At 40.1% G+C, this 17750-nt stretch overlaps 2 protein-coding genes across 2 annotated transcripts in view; one reads left to right on the top strand and one right to left on the bottom strand.

Annotated features, from left to right (window-relative positions):
• Positions 1 to 421: 421 nt before the first annotated feature.
• LOC115022781 (immunoglobulin lambda-1 light chain-like) lies at positions 422 to 6157 on the top strand. Its single transcript, XM_029453870.1, is given in 7 exon segments — positions 422 to 718; positions 812 to 1003; positions 1006 to 1141; positions 2380 to 2426; positions 4754 to 5062; positions 5187 to 5261; positions 5796 to 6157. Coding segments are annotated over 7 exon segments (951 nt in total). The 5' UTR covers positions 422 to 675; the 3' UTR covers positions 5945 to 6157.
• A 5101-nt stretch (positions 6158 to 11258) lies between these two features.
• adcy8 (adenylate cyclase 8 (brain)) overlaps positions 11259 to 17750 on the bottom strand; it is an 87815-nt gene continuing 81323 nt past the window's right edge. The window contains 3 exon segments of the mRNA XM_029453256.1: positions 11259 to 13389; positions 13808 to 13922; positions 14787 to 14879. Of these exon segments, the coding sequence (XP_029309116.1) occupies positions 12890 to 13389; positions 13808 to 13922; positions 14787 to 14879 (708 nt within the window). The 3' untranslated portion in view covers positions 11259 to 12889.

Below are 17750 nucleotides of genomic sequence, written 5' to 3'. Positions count from 1 at the left end.
ATTCACAGAATTTATAGAAACTAGAAGGAATAAATACTAATGGAGATTTTGTACTTTGTAATATGTTTGTATTTATTTCACAAAAGCTGCGACGCATCAAAGGAAGTTAAAAAGTGCTTCAGTAAAAATAAAACTCACATGTAACAAAACTAAAACCTTCAGATTGTATTCCAGCTCCAAACTGTTTAAAATACTTATTAAACCAAAATATACAAAAGAAAGAAATCAGACTGGATTTAAATTATTTACACGTTTTTATAAGAGAATTATCCAGAAGACATGTTGACATGCCACAGGCCTGAAGAACACAATACTACACTTAGCGTGTGTTCCTGGCGCCACTATAATGTAAACAAAGAGTAATATTATGAATCAAGATAAACTTTATTGATCAGAACATGACCTTTTACTTGTAACAGAATATTTAGACACTCTGGAATCAATGCTTTTACTTCAGAACAACATGTGACTTCTTTCACATCCGGCCGTCGTTACTTTAGTAGGAAGTGAAAATGTGTGCTGTGTAAAAGGCGTGTTGTCAGACAGCAGCTTGTGTGCAGCAGGGGCTGATGGGAGGTGTGAGCAGCCGTCACAAACACGTCGTCTCATCTCACAGCTCGTCCTTGTTTGGCCTCAGCTTCTCCGCAGGTTCACCAGGAGACACCGCGGCACAAAATGCTTTTCCTCCCAGCTGCTGCTCTGTGCTGTCTGTGTTCAGGTGAGTGTTTCCAGCCAATCAGGAGCCGGCAAACTCAACCTTTAACAAACACCGTCACGCTCACCTTCATCTACCTGTCTGGTTTTTATACAGCGCTGGTTGCCATGGCAGCAGATCTGATTCAGGATGATTTAACATTGACCAGGAGAGTTGGTGGAGAAGTTTCATTCAGCTGTCGAGACACTGAGCTGTGTGATCGTCCTTATCCTTATGTACTCTGGTACCAGAAGAGAGACACAGAAACATTCACAAGGATTCTGAGTATTATTAAGTCTACTGGTAAAGTTACTCAGATTACAATCATCCTCAGAAAGATGATTTCTCAGCTGTGAAGAAACAGAACGTCTTTGAGTTGAAGATCCAGAAAGTTAAACTCACTCATTCAGCCACCTACTACTGCTGCTGTGGGAAGGATGCCCCACAGTGAGACATTATCCCTGCAGCCCGTACAAAAACCTCCAGATGAACAGATGTCAAACAGTGTGTGTGACAGGAAGAGAGCCGTGAACCACAGCCCAGGTTCACATGTCTCCATCTCAGCCACAAACACTGAACTGAGGATTGATTTGATATGTTCTTTATGTTTCTGTCAGATATTCCAGCAGGTTTATTGTTGTTCCACACAGTGAGGACAAACACAGAGGTCAAAGATCAAACAAGAGAGACAACAATAACCATAACATCTACATTAATAACACAAATAAACAACAAACAAAGACCTTTTTAAAAGCAGTGCCTGATTAAAATGATAATAAAAAACAACATTTTGATGAAGATTAAAATCGTCTTCTTCGACCTGCTGCAGGAATAAAGTCCGTTCCTCCTCACAAGGCTGATCTGCTCTTCATGCAAACACTTCCTGTGTCCTTCACAATAAAAGCTTTGCAGACACATTTCTCACATCACATGTCAGCAGATCATTTCCCTTCAGTCAATAATAAAGTGGACTCCAGGTTTTAGGACAGTTCCCCCTCAACACAGATTTGCTAAACGTATTTGGATTGAATGAAGTTTCTCTGTGAGCAGTGGGACCTTTGGCTCAGTCTTTCCATCCAACCAACACTGAGATCCAGAACAAGATACCTGCCTGACTTCTATCACATGTCCAGTGGATGTTCATGGTCCCCAGAGGATGAATCCTAATGTTTATGTCCAGCTGCTGATCAACAGAGAAATGTCTCATGGCCGAATGTGACACAATATTGATGCACGAGATGTTTGAAGTGTTTAAAACAAAGTGTAATGAAATCAAAGTCCAACCCTTTAAAACATCCAAACACTCTCACAGGAACTCTTTCTGCTTCTAATACAAACTACCACACACACCATGTGGACAAGCGTCCTGTCATTTCACACACACGTCCTAAATCAAATGGACAATTTAAAGATGTGAGCTGATGATGGAGCCAGATAGAAACTTCCCAAAGTCAGCAGGATTTATCCTCTGAGGAGCAGGAACGTGTGAAGCAACGCTCCACGCAGACGCTCTGTGTCTAAAAGGACAATAACAGAAGAGACGTGTTAATATGAACATTAGAGAAACACATGAGCTGAAACATGATCCTGGTGAATCATTTGGACTCGTTCACCTCAGCTGACACGTTCAACAGCAGACAGGTTTTTGTATCACTCTGTTTCACTGTGTTGACGGGGGGAGTGAGGTACGAATACTGGATCTTTGGCTCTGGAACTAAACTGTATGTAACAGGTAAGAATAAACTTTCATCTTCCTTCACTTTATTTAACACGTTGAACATGTGTTTGGATGAGTTTGTGCTGCTTCAGGCTTCACATGTTACTTTTTATCATTAGTAGAATTCTTGCAGCCGTGCAGCTGTTGTTACATAAAAAAGGTTCAAACTTCCTGCAAATATGTTTAAATCTCACTGAACTCAAGTTATTCTTTATTCTGCAGATTAAACTCATTTATATAGAAAAAGTGTGATATTTGTAATGTTTTAAATACACAGTATAGCTTGTTTCTGTATCTACAAGATACAATATGTTAGTAAACTTAATCTAATAGATGGAAAATCTGTTTTTAAAACAATGTATGTAACTTTAAAAAATGTGTTAAATAATAACTTTTATTTTTAATTAATGGTTAAATTAACTTTATAACTTTTACAGATACTGAACATGATATTACAATAAATAGAAATCATGCTTACTAATTTAAATATATGATATAAGATTATATAAAATGGCACACACTCTTATTTATATCTTAACAAACTTTAAGTATAGATATAAATATTGTGTAAAAGATTATTTAAATATAACAATAAATATATTTTTGGAAAGTATGTGGTGGTAAATATTATGTATAAGATACAAAATACATTTTAATTATAATCATTCATTAAATTATATTATATTATATTAAATTATATTATATTGTATTATATTATATTATATTGTATTATATTATATTATATTATATTGTATTATATTATATTATATTATATTATATTGTATTATAATATATTATATTATATTATATTGTATTATATTATATTATATTATATTATATTGTATTATATTATATTATATTATATTGTATTGGAGTTTTTATTCACATTTTAAATATTCAAACATCTCATTGTAATTGTTTATAGAAGTTAAAAGTAATGACATTATTGACATTTAATTTCTGTAGTCCCTGGTTTGAGTAAAGTATATGATGGTAAATATATAACATGTTTTACATATTAATAATGAATAATTATTAAAGTAACCTTATGAATATAATCTGTATTTTATGTGAAGGTAAATATTTAACTTAATATTATATTTATATGAACTCTAATACAGGGAAACAATTTCATATTACAATAACTATATATATAATTTATGAGAACTAATTTCTATACTTCTATATGATATAGGGTGATATATAATGTCCCAAACAGATAATATAAATATAAATATAAATAGTAAATGACCCTTAATCTAATTTAAAATACATATACCAGACATATACAACAGTAAATATGTTTTGTGGTAAATATTATGCATCACATTTAATTATATTATAATATTTAGTTTGATATTATATGTTCATTTCCTCTCAGGGATCAATAGCAGTCTAAATTCATTTTTGATTTTGATATTTCTCAACATTTTATTGTAGTTGTGTATAAAAGTGAAATATTGTTATTAAAAAAAGTTTTGCAATTATTAATTATTTATTAGTGTTTTTAATGGTTAGCATTAAGTATATATGTTATATATGTAATATATATGTTAAATATATAATATGTTGTAAATGTTGTAACCATTGAATAACTATTGTATTAATCAGAATATAAATATGTATTTATTATAATATATATATATATATATATAGAATATAGAATATAATATCCATTCTATGTAAGTATCATTATTATATTATATTATATCACTTTGTATTAAATTATATGTGAAGTTCCCGTCAGTGATAAATAAAGTCGTAACTTTTTATATATTATTTTACATGGAAGTCACATTTGATATTATTTCCAAACATATCTTTGTAATTGTGCGTAAAAGTTAAATTCTTATCAAACAAGTTATGAAATGATTAATATATTGATTTGTTGTTTTAGTGGTTAAACTTAATAATATGTTGATAAATAAATAATATGTTATATTTATATTGTAATCATTAAATCGTACATTTTATTTTATGTGAAGGTAAATATGTAATTTCTAATAATGTTTATTAACTTTAATATGAAACACGTTTTCCACTGTATGAAGATACTTATCATCATTATCTTATATAACATTATATTGATAATAATAATGAATGGGACATTATAGTGAATGAACTTTGTACTAAAGTAAAGAGTTGTAGAAGCAGCTGTTGTGTAGACCCGTGATGACGCTCAGTGTGTCTGATCAGCAGGTGAACACAGTGTATGGACTGAACTTTGTGCTGTATTGATGAGGACTTTAGTGATCACAGTCCATGTAGTTTCCAGGATCACACTGAATGCAGTGCAGTGCTGGAAGCTGCTGTTGACTGTGTGAATGTGTGTCAAACGTCAGATGAGCAGGTAGTGAAGCCCGTGGTGAGCGTGTACCCAGCAGCATCCAGAGCCCACCTGGAGGGGAAGAGCTCCCTGCTGTGTCTGGCCTCAGCCATGTTCCCTCCTCTGGTCCAGTTCTCCTGGAGAAGACGAAAGGAGGACGGTCCTCTGGAGGAACTGCCCCCTGCTGAGGGAGAGCAGCTGGAGCTCAGAGAGTCGGGACGCACCGCCGGCATCCTGCTGATCCACCAGCAAGAGAACAGCACATATAAATACCGCTGCTACGTCCGGCACGAGGGGGGCACAGTGGAGGCCCAAGCAGAACAAGGTGATGAAGGCTTGGTGACTGTGTTCAGCAGGGATTCAGCTTCATGTGGAGACGCTGTCAAAGAGAGCAGAGGAGCAGAGGACGGACATCTCACTCCAAACATTTCACTGCTTTTCTGTTTCAGAGGTTCCAGCTCCAGCAGCCTCCTGTCCTCCAGAGAGAGAGCCAGCAGACCTGCCAGCACTGCAGCAAGCTGACTGTAAGATCACCTGCTGCCTCTCCTTCAATGCCAATGTTTCCTTTCTCAGTGCAGCTTTCATTTTCAACGTCCACCTTGAGAGTCACTGTCCTGGCTCCAGACCCAGGAAGCAGCCCAGTCGGCTGGAAGAAATGTCACATTGTACGTTTGTGCAAAACACGGATACGTTGAATGTCGACGTTTCGACAAGCGTGAGACGAGGCTGATATGAAACGTGTTTATGGAACGTGGTTTTTGTTCAGAGACGTTCACCTTCAACGTATCCGTGTTTTGCACAAACGTAAAATGCCAAAAATAAATTGTGACGACTGGCTTGTTGCAAAGCTTGGTGGGGCGCTGACTTGTTGTATCTAATAAGGACCTTTGAGCTTTCACTGAAACTGTAGACGACCCCTGTCTCCATGTGAAGCTGGTCGTCCCGTCGGGAAACATTACACTGATTAAAATCTGTGTGTGTGTGTGTGTGTGTGTGTGTGTGTGTGTGTGTGTGTGTGTGTGTGTGTGTGTGTGTGTGTGTGTGTGTGTGTGTGTCAGTGTCCTTCCAGTCTCAGTGCAGGGTGAGGCTGCTCTGCCTGCTGTACACAGTGCTGATAGTGAAGAGTCTGGTGTACTGCTGTGGACTCTCTCTGCTGATGATCCTCAGGAACAAGGGAGCGTCCACCAACTGCTCACATGCTGACTGACTGTTTTCTGATCGCCTTTTCTCTCCATCACATCCCATCAATCTCTTTTCTCTCTGTGATCAGTGTTCTCTCATATCAGTGATGACGTGTTGTGGTCGGTTGTAAAATGTATCTTGTTCTGCAGGTTACCGTCATCCTAAAACTATAAGTACATATACACATATATATTTGCAGTTACTAAGTATACATTCTGTGTTTATGTGTTTATTTCCACCTTTACTTGTGACTTGTAGACTTATAGAAAGATGAATCGTTAGCTGGTAGATGTTTTATTGTGTTTAGTATCTTTCATATTCTTCTGTTTGTCTTTAATACCTTGTGCAGAGTGCGGCAGGTTTGTCAAATGCTCAATAAAGCTAAAAATCACAGTGTTTGTGTGTCTGTATTATGGATTTCAGTTTGGCTTCACAGCAAATAATCAGAAACAGAATCCACTTCGTTGGCCGTGTATGTTGACACCTACAAGTAATCTGTGTGTGGTTGTAAGTAGCTCTGAATATACTTATTATTACTATATAAACATTCAGCTAAACAAGGACAAGATAAGTAAATATATCCACACAGATATTATATACAGTCGGTGTGTGTGTCTGTTTCACCAGGTTCAGTGCTGACCCCCTTTTATAACTGTGGCAGTGTGGATGTAAAGCTCTACGCTGATGACACTGTTGTTTCCACACATGAACAAACAGCAGCTGCTCTGAAGCTACAACTGCTATAAGATGAAAACACAGCGACTCGCTCAGTCGGGCTGAAGTCTGAACGTTGGTGAAATAATGAGCATGTTTATTTATTCTACAACAATAAAACAGCGCTTCACTATTACAGCTTCATCGAGATGAACGGGACTAATACAGTTACTGATTATACGTAAAGATTCATGTTTATGTAACACAAAGACAGAACCACACGATGTTGTGTTCTGTTGAGGTGATAACATGGACGCTCTAGTTCTGCTGATGTTTTCTTGAGGGGGTGAAACAACAAGAAGACGTGTTTGTCTCCGTGGTTTGTGTTCTGTCGCTCTGATTGATGATAACACACATACAACATGTTTATGTAAATATTGTGGTCGAGGAGTCAGCGCTTAAAATCCTCTGGTGGTAATTTAAACACTTTGAGGGCAGACGTTTAAACTTCTCTGGAATATTATTTTATAGAGAGAAGACATTTATGAGAGGATGGAAGATTTCAGAAACACAATTTAACAATTGTTGTTTCTTCAGTTGCAAAAAGAGAAACTGATAATAAGACAAACAAAAACAAGAGAGTGATTCAAATATTACTTATGATGTAATGTATTATAATATACAGCACAATTATGATATATTACATTATTATATGTAATAGCAACATTTATAATTCATTATGATTAAAGTGGAAAATATGAGAAAACACTGGCAAATATATGTGTGTACTTTTGTTCTTCTTATTATTTTCATTTGCTTTATTCTTTCATATACAATGGATGTTTATGTGGTTTTGTATTTATGACACATGGTTGTTTGTGTTTAAAAACAGTGATTTAAGCTGGTATTAAAGTTTTATAATTTATTTTGGTATGACTTCCAGTAACTTTTAGAATTGACTTTAAGGTCCTCTTTCATGTATACAAAGCCCTAAACGGAATATATATTTTATATCTCTTTTCTTTAGCCTTTTAATGGTGATATTTTATATCTCTTTACTTTAGCCTTTTAATAGTGATATTTTATATCTCTTTACTTTAGCCTTTTAATAGTGATATTTTATATCTCTTTACTTTAGCCTTTTAATGGTGATATATTATATCTCTTTACTTTAGCCTTTTAATAGTGATATTTTATATCTCTTTACTTTAGCCTTTTAATGGTGATATTTTATATCTCTTTACTTTAGCATTTTAATAGTGATATTTTATATTTTATATATTTTTATCTTAGCCTTTTAATGGTGAATTATTGCTGGTGTAACATTGAATGTGTAAAGGTAACTAGGATACATTTTCAGAGTGTGTATTTTTGAAAAACTTGAGATCAAACAGACGGTGTTACCACGGGAACAAGAGGAAGTTTCTCTGATAAATGTGTTTACATGTTCTTTACACGATTAGTGGAAAAGTGAAAGATTAAAGAATATATTGGAGAAAAACTGTGTTTAACCGATAGGTTTCATAAAACTCAACAAACAGGGGTTTGTTTATGAAGCGGGCTTTAACCAAAATTCTGCCAAAAGAATTTGGACTCACGGAGAGTTTGACAAAGACTACCAGGAATGGGTAGCAAAGCGAGTAAACCAATTGAAGGGCCACAGGGGCCCCTTGTTGATCTCATGCTTTCAAAATATGGCCCTAATAGTTTAAAACATTTACAAGAATGGTGTGATGAATGTGATTTTCTGACAGGAGGGTCATTAACTACTGCACAGATACGGAAACTAGGCACAATACTCCAATGTTCTTTTATACTATTTTAATTCTGCTATTTTTATAATGGTGCTTCAGACTCATGACATCAACACTGTGAATATTGTACTGTAAATGCTCTTATTCTGTCTAATCTTGTACTAATTGTTATGTTTCCTTGTATGAACGGTGCTATACAAATAAAGGTTATTATTATTACACTTGTTTTATTTTTAGTGCGTTTACTGTCTGTACTGAAAGTGTTATTATTATTTCAGCCTCTCAGCTGTGACTTCAGGATTCGAGCTGTTTCTCTCAGCAGTTTAAGAACAGATCAAAGCTGAGACTGAACTCAAACTGAAGCTTCTGGAATGATTCTTTAACCAGAGGTTGTAACTGTCATTGTGCTATTAATGTGAGAAAGGCTGCAGAGCGGAAACCCACACGGCTGCAGGAAGGAACTGTTGATTCGCTGTCAACTGTTTTTTCTGAGTCCTAATAAGCACTGAGAACAGATTCATATCTGCTGCTGTGCACACTCATGAACTCCTCTCCCTCTCTGCAGCTGTTGGACCTTTCTCCTTTATTCCACTGAGCCCTCCACCCACACAAAGAAGAACTGAGCCCAGAGACCAAAACTGCAGACCCACCCGGAGGTCACGTCCACAGACTTTATGGGGACTTTAGCCATCAATGGTGCACTTTACAGTTTACACGTGGTGTTGATGAGCCAACACCTCCACGCAAACAGAGGAGATCTGAGTGGGGAGAGCGTGCGGGGGGCTTCACCGCACTTGAATACTTTGCAGACAAACACGCTCATTAAGTGACCAAATCCACATTTCATGGAGTCTGTACGGGGCCTCGTGTGACTCTGCAGACTGTTAGAGCGACGTCTCCACACTCACTGATTGAAATACCCACAATTCATTAGAAAACAGACGTGATGTTAATAAATCTAACCGACCACACACCTGAACAGAAAACGTAAAGTATGCATCATGTAGAAACAATATTGAACCATAATACTGTTGAAACATGAAGAAGAAAATATATTTAAAAACAGTGACGCTATAAAACGCAAAGCCTCTCGTGGGATTAAGTCGCTTTGCAACATGTGTTTTCTTCCTGTGGCCTTTCAGAACACATGTCTCTGACGTGTTCTCAGGACGTAAATGATATATTTTTACATAAACAATTACATATTTATTCCAGCACCCTTTGCATTTGTTTTGTATATATACTTTTTAATATCTGTACGCAGCAGTCACTGTTCATGTTTACCTCGTTCAGCTTTGTCTGTGCAAGTCCACTTCCTTGTATGTGCTCACACCAATACAGCTGATTCTGAATACTGCTGTCCTTTTGTCATAAAGATATTTAATACCGATGTTCTCAGTCCTTCGGTCAGCAGAGGTCAGAGGTCACAGCACAAGAGAAGGGATGACATATTCCTGCAGCTACAGAAGGTTCAGATGATCTGCTGAGTCTGACTGCAGGAGCCTCACTGAGCATCTCTCGCCATCTAGTGGACGTCTGTACACGTTGCAACTTGTTCCTCTGCTGGTTATGGATCATGTATCGCTGCAGATACTTCCAGACCAACAACCTGCTTCTTGTTTTAGACTAAACACTGAATGTATCCGTTGAGTGAAGAAACCTTTTTCTCTGCAGATTCCTTCAGCTTCTTCGTCTGATTGTTTTGTGCTGATGAATCAGTTTGCACAGAAACACGGGATCACATGTCAGCAGACGAAGGAAACCTCAAACAAACGAGGGGAAATAAAACAATTCAATATAAAAAACTACAACGGCAAAGAAGTTATTTAATGCAAACAACAGGGCCGAGAGAAACAAAGATGAAACACACGACAATGAAACAAAAAGCACAGAACATTATAACTTTAATACTTTCAGTATTTGGTGTGAAGGATGAAGTTCAGGTTTCACATGTTAGTCGCACATTTGTATTTCAGACATGAGGCCTTTTCAATGTGTTTTCATTCTTTTTATTCCCCTTGTAGTGTTCGCATGTGTCGTCTACACGTCTTGTCCGATGACTTGGTTGTAAACGCCTGATGTTCACCTGACAGCCTGCTGACGTCTCGCTGCTCCTGTGAAACATTCACTTTCACATGTTTCACACTTTGTCTCCCAATAACAGTTGTTTTCCTGCGTGACAAGCTTCTGCCCGGTGCATTAATAAGAACTTCTCTTAGAGCGTGTTAGTCTTCTCTTACACACCAACCATCTGTCACCTGATGGTGCTTTAAGCCCCGTCAGGTTTCCCCCCGCACGCTTCAAAGAGCTTCATGCAAAGTGCAAATGAACAAAAGAAACAGAAACGGCTTCAGTGCTCAATTAACACAATTATTGTTTGAGCAGTTTGTTTCTTTTCTGCATCAAATTGAGAAACAAGTGAAAGTTCAACAGCCTGGTGAGTTTTATAATTCAGGTTTGTTTCCTATGATGTCATATAAGAAGGGATCAGCGTTCATGTCGTGTGAAGTGTTCGGATGTTGTTGTTTTGTCGCCTGAACATCTTTTTGTCTCCCGTCTTTGCAGCAGCTGATATTCCTGCAGCCGGCCTGAAGATCTGTTAGTTAGTATCATACACTTAAATCAGTAGAGCTATATTGTATGTGCTTTATTTATTTATGTTACTTTTTCGTCTTATTTTTGTTATTTTATTCTATTTTAACAGCTGTACGTTTATGTGCTGGATTATATTTAATAGTGAAGCAGATTTGTGACTTGGGAACATCTTAATATCTTCATCCCCAAATATGTTGTATGTGAGAAAGATGGTAGAAGACTATAAATAATATTTAGGAATGAATTTGCAGTTTGTCAGAAATGAAAAGGTCAAAGTTGACTTCAAGAAAAGCTTCTCTGCAGATGTGACAGAATAAAGGCAACCAGACACACGGCTTGTATAAAAAATGAGACCCCTTTTATTGTTTTCTCATATATAAAAGAAATACAAAAAAGAAACATGGACACCGGGCGAGGTCGGAGCGGGACAGGGTTCTGGGTTTTGGGCGGGGCGGGGCGGGGCGGGGGTGACATCAAAAGGGGAAGTGGAAACGACAGGAGGGAAGTCAGACAGTCCGAGGGGATCATTCGAACAAACATCGAACAGATGAGGGGGGGGGTGGAAACAGAACGCAGAAGTCCTGTCCAATCCCTCCCTCCTTACCCCACCTCCTCCTCCTCCTCTTCATCCTCATCCTCCTCTTCATCTTTCAGGAACAAAGTGGAGTTTCAGTTGGACACACATTCGTCACAAGCAGAGCAGCTTCAGGAGGCAGAAACCATCTCACTGGTTGAGTTAAACCTGAGCGGCAGCAGCCAGAGGAACCTGCACGAGTTCATCCTGACATGACATTCAAGATGTTGAGGGGAAGAAGGTTCGGTTCCATAAACGTTCACACGAGTACGCTCAGTGGAAATGAGCAGGTAGCAAGCTGTCTGCTGATATCCTCCAGCTTGATGAAAGACTGATGGTGGCCCTTGTAAACAACGTTCTGTTTACATTCAGTGTTTGTCACAGAGACACATTAACACTCTTATCGTATCTTTGAGGTGTGAAGGTGTTCAAACGGTTACATAAAGATGCAAAATGTGCAAATGACGTGAAATTCGAAAGAGAAATGTGACCTGTGCAAGCCTGCGACACCCTTCTCTGCATAGACCTGCAGCAACCATGACACACATCTTTGGAGAAGCATCGTTGGAGCATCAGGGACAGAAGGTTTGAATAGATTTCATTTCATCCTAACGAGAGTAACGAGTGTATTCATCCCGCCGACAGTCGAATCAGAAGCTGCATCCATCTCATGCATGTTGATCTGAGAGGTCAGCGACCACAGATACGTGTGGCCGGTCTGAAACCGGGCGTAGCTTTCAGCAGATCTGTCGACTCGAGTCAGACTTGAGGCACAATTTAACTCTTTAACACCAACGACTGGTGACTTTATTTAAACTTCAGCCTTTTCACTTGAAATACCTAAAAACCTTCCTCCAAGCCCGAAGATCAAAACATCTGGGTTTTTTATAAGCGTCCCACGAATCAGTTAATCTCCTGAATCAACGTCCACGTTTCATTCCAAGCAAGTCGACACTTGATTCACAGATCAGCTTAGTTTGAACCGACAGCATCAAATCAAGCTGCAGGAGAAAAGCAGGAAGTACCGACGTCACTGAGCGCCAGCTGGAGAACATTCTACCAAAGATACTTCTGTTTGTGTGGAAACACTATGTGGTGGTCAGCAGAGAACATGTTGCAGTGTGTGAAACGTGCGTTATGACTCGTGCAGGACTTGAAACTTGAGACTTACTTGTGACTTGCAAAACAATGACTGGTCCAACATCTGGGTCTCAGTACTCAAATAATAAAGCTGCAATGACGCCGGAAGAACTTCCACCTGCGTTTCTGTCCTAATGTTACTAAGTTGGAAGGCTGCACACGCTGATATAACTCAACCCCGGGGATGGTGTCTGCCTGTAGAGCCGCTCTGCCTCTGAGGAATCTGTGTGCAACTGAAACACCAATCTGCTTCTCAGGACAGCTCGGTCTTCTCAGCTGCCTCGGTGTGATGTCCCCCTCCTACCTCGGAGGTACCGGGCGCTAACAACGTCCTCCGGTTGTAGTGGTGGTGGCCCTTCATGATGCCCGAGTTGTTGTTCTCATTGAGGATCTGCTTTTGCTTCTGCCTGTTGAGAGACTGCACCAGACCGAGCACCACGGCCGCCAACGAGTACTGGCCAGTGATTTTGCGCGGCTGCATGATGAGCGGGTTGGGCTGCACGCGGCCCAGCAGGTAGTGTGTTCGGATCTTTCCCTCCTGCTCGCTGATGCCCTTCACGTAGATCTCGCCGCGGTATTCGAAGGCAAAGCCGCGCTCCTTCAGGATCAGGTACGTGTCCTCTGGCACCTGGATCTTGCCGCTGATCCCCGTGCTGTCCATCCGGCTGGACAGGTTCACGGTCTTCCCCCAGATGTCGTACTGAGGCTTCTTGGCTCCGATCACACCGGCCACCACCGAGCCGTGGGCCATACCTGCCAGAGACACACAGGTGATCAGCTGTTGTAACTTCACAAGGGACGTGCAATCGTCATACAAAACACAATCTCTTCCGCTGGAGACTGAAGTTTAACTTGAAAAGACAGTTTAACAAGCAGAAATCGACAAATTGTTGGACATTCGCAGGAGAACGAACGGAAACCTTTGGTAAGATATCATACCAACTATTAGTGTTGGACTCTGAGCATCGAGGAGGAGAACAGCGAGACGCATCATCGTAGAAAGGTAGTGCTCAGTTATCAAAACATTTTATTCTTCGTCTTTAACATCACTATAAACTGAATATGTTTGGGTTTGGAATATTTGTTAGATATTTTGTTGATATTTAGTGACGTTCTAGAGACTTAAAGAAAGTCAAAGGACATAAAGGATGAGAAATGATGATACTCTTACCGATCCTCAGCTCGAAGTTGTTGAACGAGTGCTTGTTGATCTCCTGGATGCTCTCGTTGAGGGCGATGGCGAAGTCAGCCAACGCACACAGGTGTCCCCATTTGTCTTCACATTGCTGTGGGTCAGAGGAGAAGATGAGTCAGCTGGAGGTCAGCGCGTCACAGATGAGAGATGAAGTGTGTCCATGTCAGAGACAACTGTTAGTAATGGAAGCGCTGCTCAGGTGGAGCCGTCCTGCTGTCCCTGTGGAAGTCACTGACATGTGACTTTACTGTTTATTTGTACTTCTGCTGCTGCTACTCAGACTGCTGACATTCATGCAGATACTTTTGTACTCATGAGATTTAAATCATACTTTACTTTATCATTTTGGACTGTATCTTGTTTCAGAAACCTTCTTGTCGAGCTCCTTTTGGAGGCATTTTACCAGGTAAACTGAAAACATCCAACAAGATCTCTAAGTTACAGCAGAGATCTCTTAATCTATGGGCACCATGCAAACCAGAGAGCCCCCAAATAATACAGAATGTGACTGCAGAAGTGCTTAACCTCTCTCCAGCTCATCTGCTCTTCCTGCTGTGAGGACATAACGAGGTAAACCTGCTGATTGAGCTGCAGATTTAAATCCCAGGCAAAACACATCTTGTGTCACATATACAACTTAATACTGTATCAAATCAACTACACATTGGACTGACATTAAGAAACAAGCAGACACAGAACCTCTGCTCACACACGAGGGATATAATGTAGTTTATGATAAAGGTCTGATAATGTGAGTTAATGTCAATCAGGAGATGAAATCATAAAACATGAACAAGTTATATTTGCAAATGAGCCTTTAGTGTTTGTATCTTCTCAACCCTGATTTGAGGTTTATCGCCTCACATGGGATCCCTCCTCGATCTCTCCTCTGGAGCAGCATGCAGGCTGAAGACAAACTCACTTCCTGTACCATCACATGAAACCTGCTTCTCACCTGTTTCTCCGGCGACAGACCGGAGACGGCCATGTAGGTGCTACCGATCGTCTTGATCTTCTCGATGTCCTGGAAACGATCCTCACCAAGCAACTGTGACAATCGACAGAGGGACGAATGTTTACTTTTCTGATCTCAAGGACATCAAAACTTAAATGAATCAGTCTGTTTTATAACTGAGGAGAGGGTGCAGCACAGCACAACCGAACGCTGAAGAAAGACATGTTTAGGCGACCAAAAAGTTACAATTAACTTTCCTGAAGTGAAACACAAACTGTGAAAGAGTTAAAGTTGTAAGACAAAAACACGGAGAGCACCCAAACATCCTGTCAATCACAGGTAGCCCTGCCCTAAAGAGACGCTGCTTTATCCTCTATTTCACTCTAAATGTTTCCATCAGTTACTAAATGAACACCATGTGTTGAAGAAGACTTCAAACTACAGACTGAGACATACACTCATCAGGAAAATGTTATTGAGGAAATAAATCAAGAGAGAAGAAGAAACATTTTCTCATAGACTTCTATGTAATCAAACTACTTTTTACAACTAGAGGAGTCGCCCCCTGCCGGATGTTAGAGATAATGCAGGTGTAAGGCTCTTCTGCAAAAGGAGGTTTTTATTTTTGGCTGCTCTGAACACAACCCGTTTATTCATTCAATGAAAAGAATAAAGCAGTGTTGCAGCTCTAAAAACTTTCAGCACAGGAAGTTGTTTTTGTAATAATATTTGACAGGACTGAACAACTTCCACTTCTGACTTGAAAACAGTCAAACACAAAGGAGTTCCTGCAAGCTCAGCTTTCCTGACAAAACAAAACATGTCAGTTATGGTTTTGCTCTCTTTCAGTTTCCCTCCCCGAGCTGCCTAAAAAGTGTAGGACCTGTGCACTTTGCAGGATCCCTGACATGATCTGAAGAGGAACCATCCGCTGAAAAGTTCTCAGGACAGAATTCTGAATGATGAAGTTAGCAGAAAGCACAACACCTCAACTGTTCTGAGCTACAAGAGCAGATTGTAAAAGAAATGAGAGGTTTTGAAACAGCAGTTTAATGTGCTAACATGTGATTAATAGTTCTGCTAATTGTCCTCTGAAGTTATTCTGTGCTGATAATATAATGAGCCGCTCTGCCATCGGACTCTCAGCGTCTCTCCAGGCTGCTCATGTTTGAAGAAGAAGGGAGAATGTGGCCCGAGGCAGCAGAGAGCTCAGCTGGTGTCTCCTGTCTCGCTTCTTATTAGGACGCTTTGACACTTTCTGTCAAAAACTCAGTTTGGAGGCTCGATCAGGACCGCGAGTCCTCAAGACTTCAGTCTGTCCGCACGGACACAAGCTGTGGGACAGCTTTAGGAAACATTTAGGATTTTAAAATCACGCATTTTCTGTGGCAGTCTCATAAATCCGGAAACTTTTAATGTTTAAGCAGTCTGACAGAATACAGGCCGAGGTGTCTTCCAGGAAAGTTCTTCCTGAATTTGAAATGTGTTATTATGTTCAAAATATGCGGGGAAGTATGGGGTGAGGGGGTCACTTCTGAGGGCCATCCAATCGCTGTACGCCTAAAGCAAGAGTGGAGTTGTGACTCGGCAGTAAGTCGGACTCGTTCCCAGTGAATGTTGGCCTCCGCCAGGGCTGCGCTTTATCACCAATCCTGTTTGTAATTTTCATGGACAGCATATCGAGGCGTAGTCGTGGAGGAGAGGGGTTGCAGTTTGGTGGCCTGAGGATCTCATCGCTGCTCTTTGCAGATGATGTGGTTCTGATGGTGTCATCGGTCTGTGACCTTCAGCAGTCACTGGATCGGTTTGCAGCCGAGTGTGAAGCGGTTGGGATGAGGATCAGCACCTCAAAGGGGACGATGGAGCGAGAGATTGGCCGGAGAATCGGAGCAGCGGGGGGGTACTGCAGTCGCTTTACCGCAGAGCTGTGAAGAAAAGAGAGCTGAGCCAGAAGGCAAAGCTCTCGAGCTACTGGTCGATCTTCATTCCTACCCTCACCTATAGTCATGAAGGGTCATGACTGAAAGAACGAGATCACGGGTACAAGCGGCCGAAATGTGTTTTCTCAGACGGCTGGCGTCTCCCTTAGAGAGAGGGTGAGAAGCTCAGCCATCAGGAGAGACTCGGAGTAGAGCCGCTGCTCCTTTACGTTGAAAGGAGCCAGTTGAGGTGGTTCATCTAGTAAGGAGCCACCTGGGCGCCTCCCTAGGGAGGTGTTCCAGGTACAGCTGGGAGGAGACCCCGGGGAAGACCCAGGACTCGGTGGAGAGATTATATCTCCTCACTGGCCTGGGAACACCTCAGGATCCCCCAGTCGGAGCTGGGGGATGTGGCCCGGAGAAGGGAAGTCTGGGGTTCCTTACTGGAGCTGCTGCCCCCCGCGACCCGACCCCGGATAAGAGGTAGACGATGGATGGATGGATGTTCAAAATACATAACAAATCTTAACGTCTAGATGTTGAGTTACCAGGAACGATCAAACCCTCACTGAACCTCCAATCTCCTCAAGATACAGAGTCAAAGTCAATTTGGTGTTTTTATGTCTTTTTCAAAGTATGAACAGATTTTATATGAAATGGTTAAAAGATTTTCTTATTTACTTATAATTTTGGAGATTTTGTATTTCAATTTGCTTCTTTTTCCTTCATTATGAAATCTGAAAGAAAGATGAACATAAACCTGAAGTGACTTTAATTTACTAATTCAACGATTGCAGAATTTACAAATCCTTCAGTAACTCGTAATGGAAGTGAAAACTCATACCCTGATACTACTGAACTAAAGTGTCCATAACATTCTGTCTGTTGAGTGTTTCGTCTCTTCTGGACTCCTCTTCTGAGATAAATGCTTGTGATAACCTGCAGACGTAAGCTCCTCTGTTGTTTCTGCCGTTGCATAAATCAGCTCTGAAGTGTCCTGGGGAATAAACTGGATGCTTTCATCAAACGTGGTCGATGCCGACTC

The sequence above is a fragment of the Cottoperca gobio genome, chromosome 17, assembly GCF_900634415.1.
Source record: "Cottoperca gobio chromosome 17, fCotGob3.1, whole genome shotgun sequence".
Classification (NCBI taxonomy): domain Eukaryota; kingdom Metazoa; phylum Chordata; class Actinopteri; order Perciformes; family Bovichtidae; genus Cottoperca; species Cottoperca gobio.
This window is presented reverse-complemented; position numbering and strand designations above follow the sequence as displayed.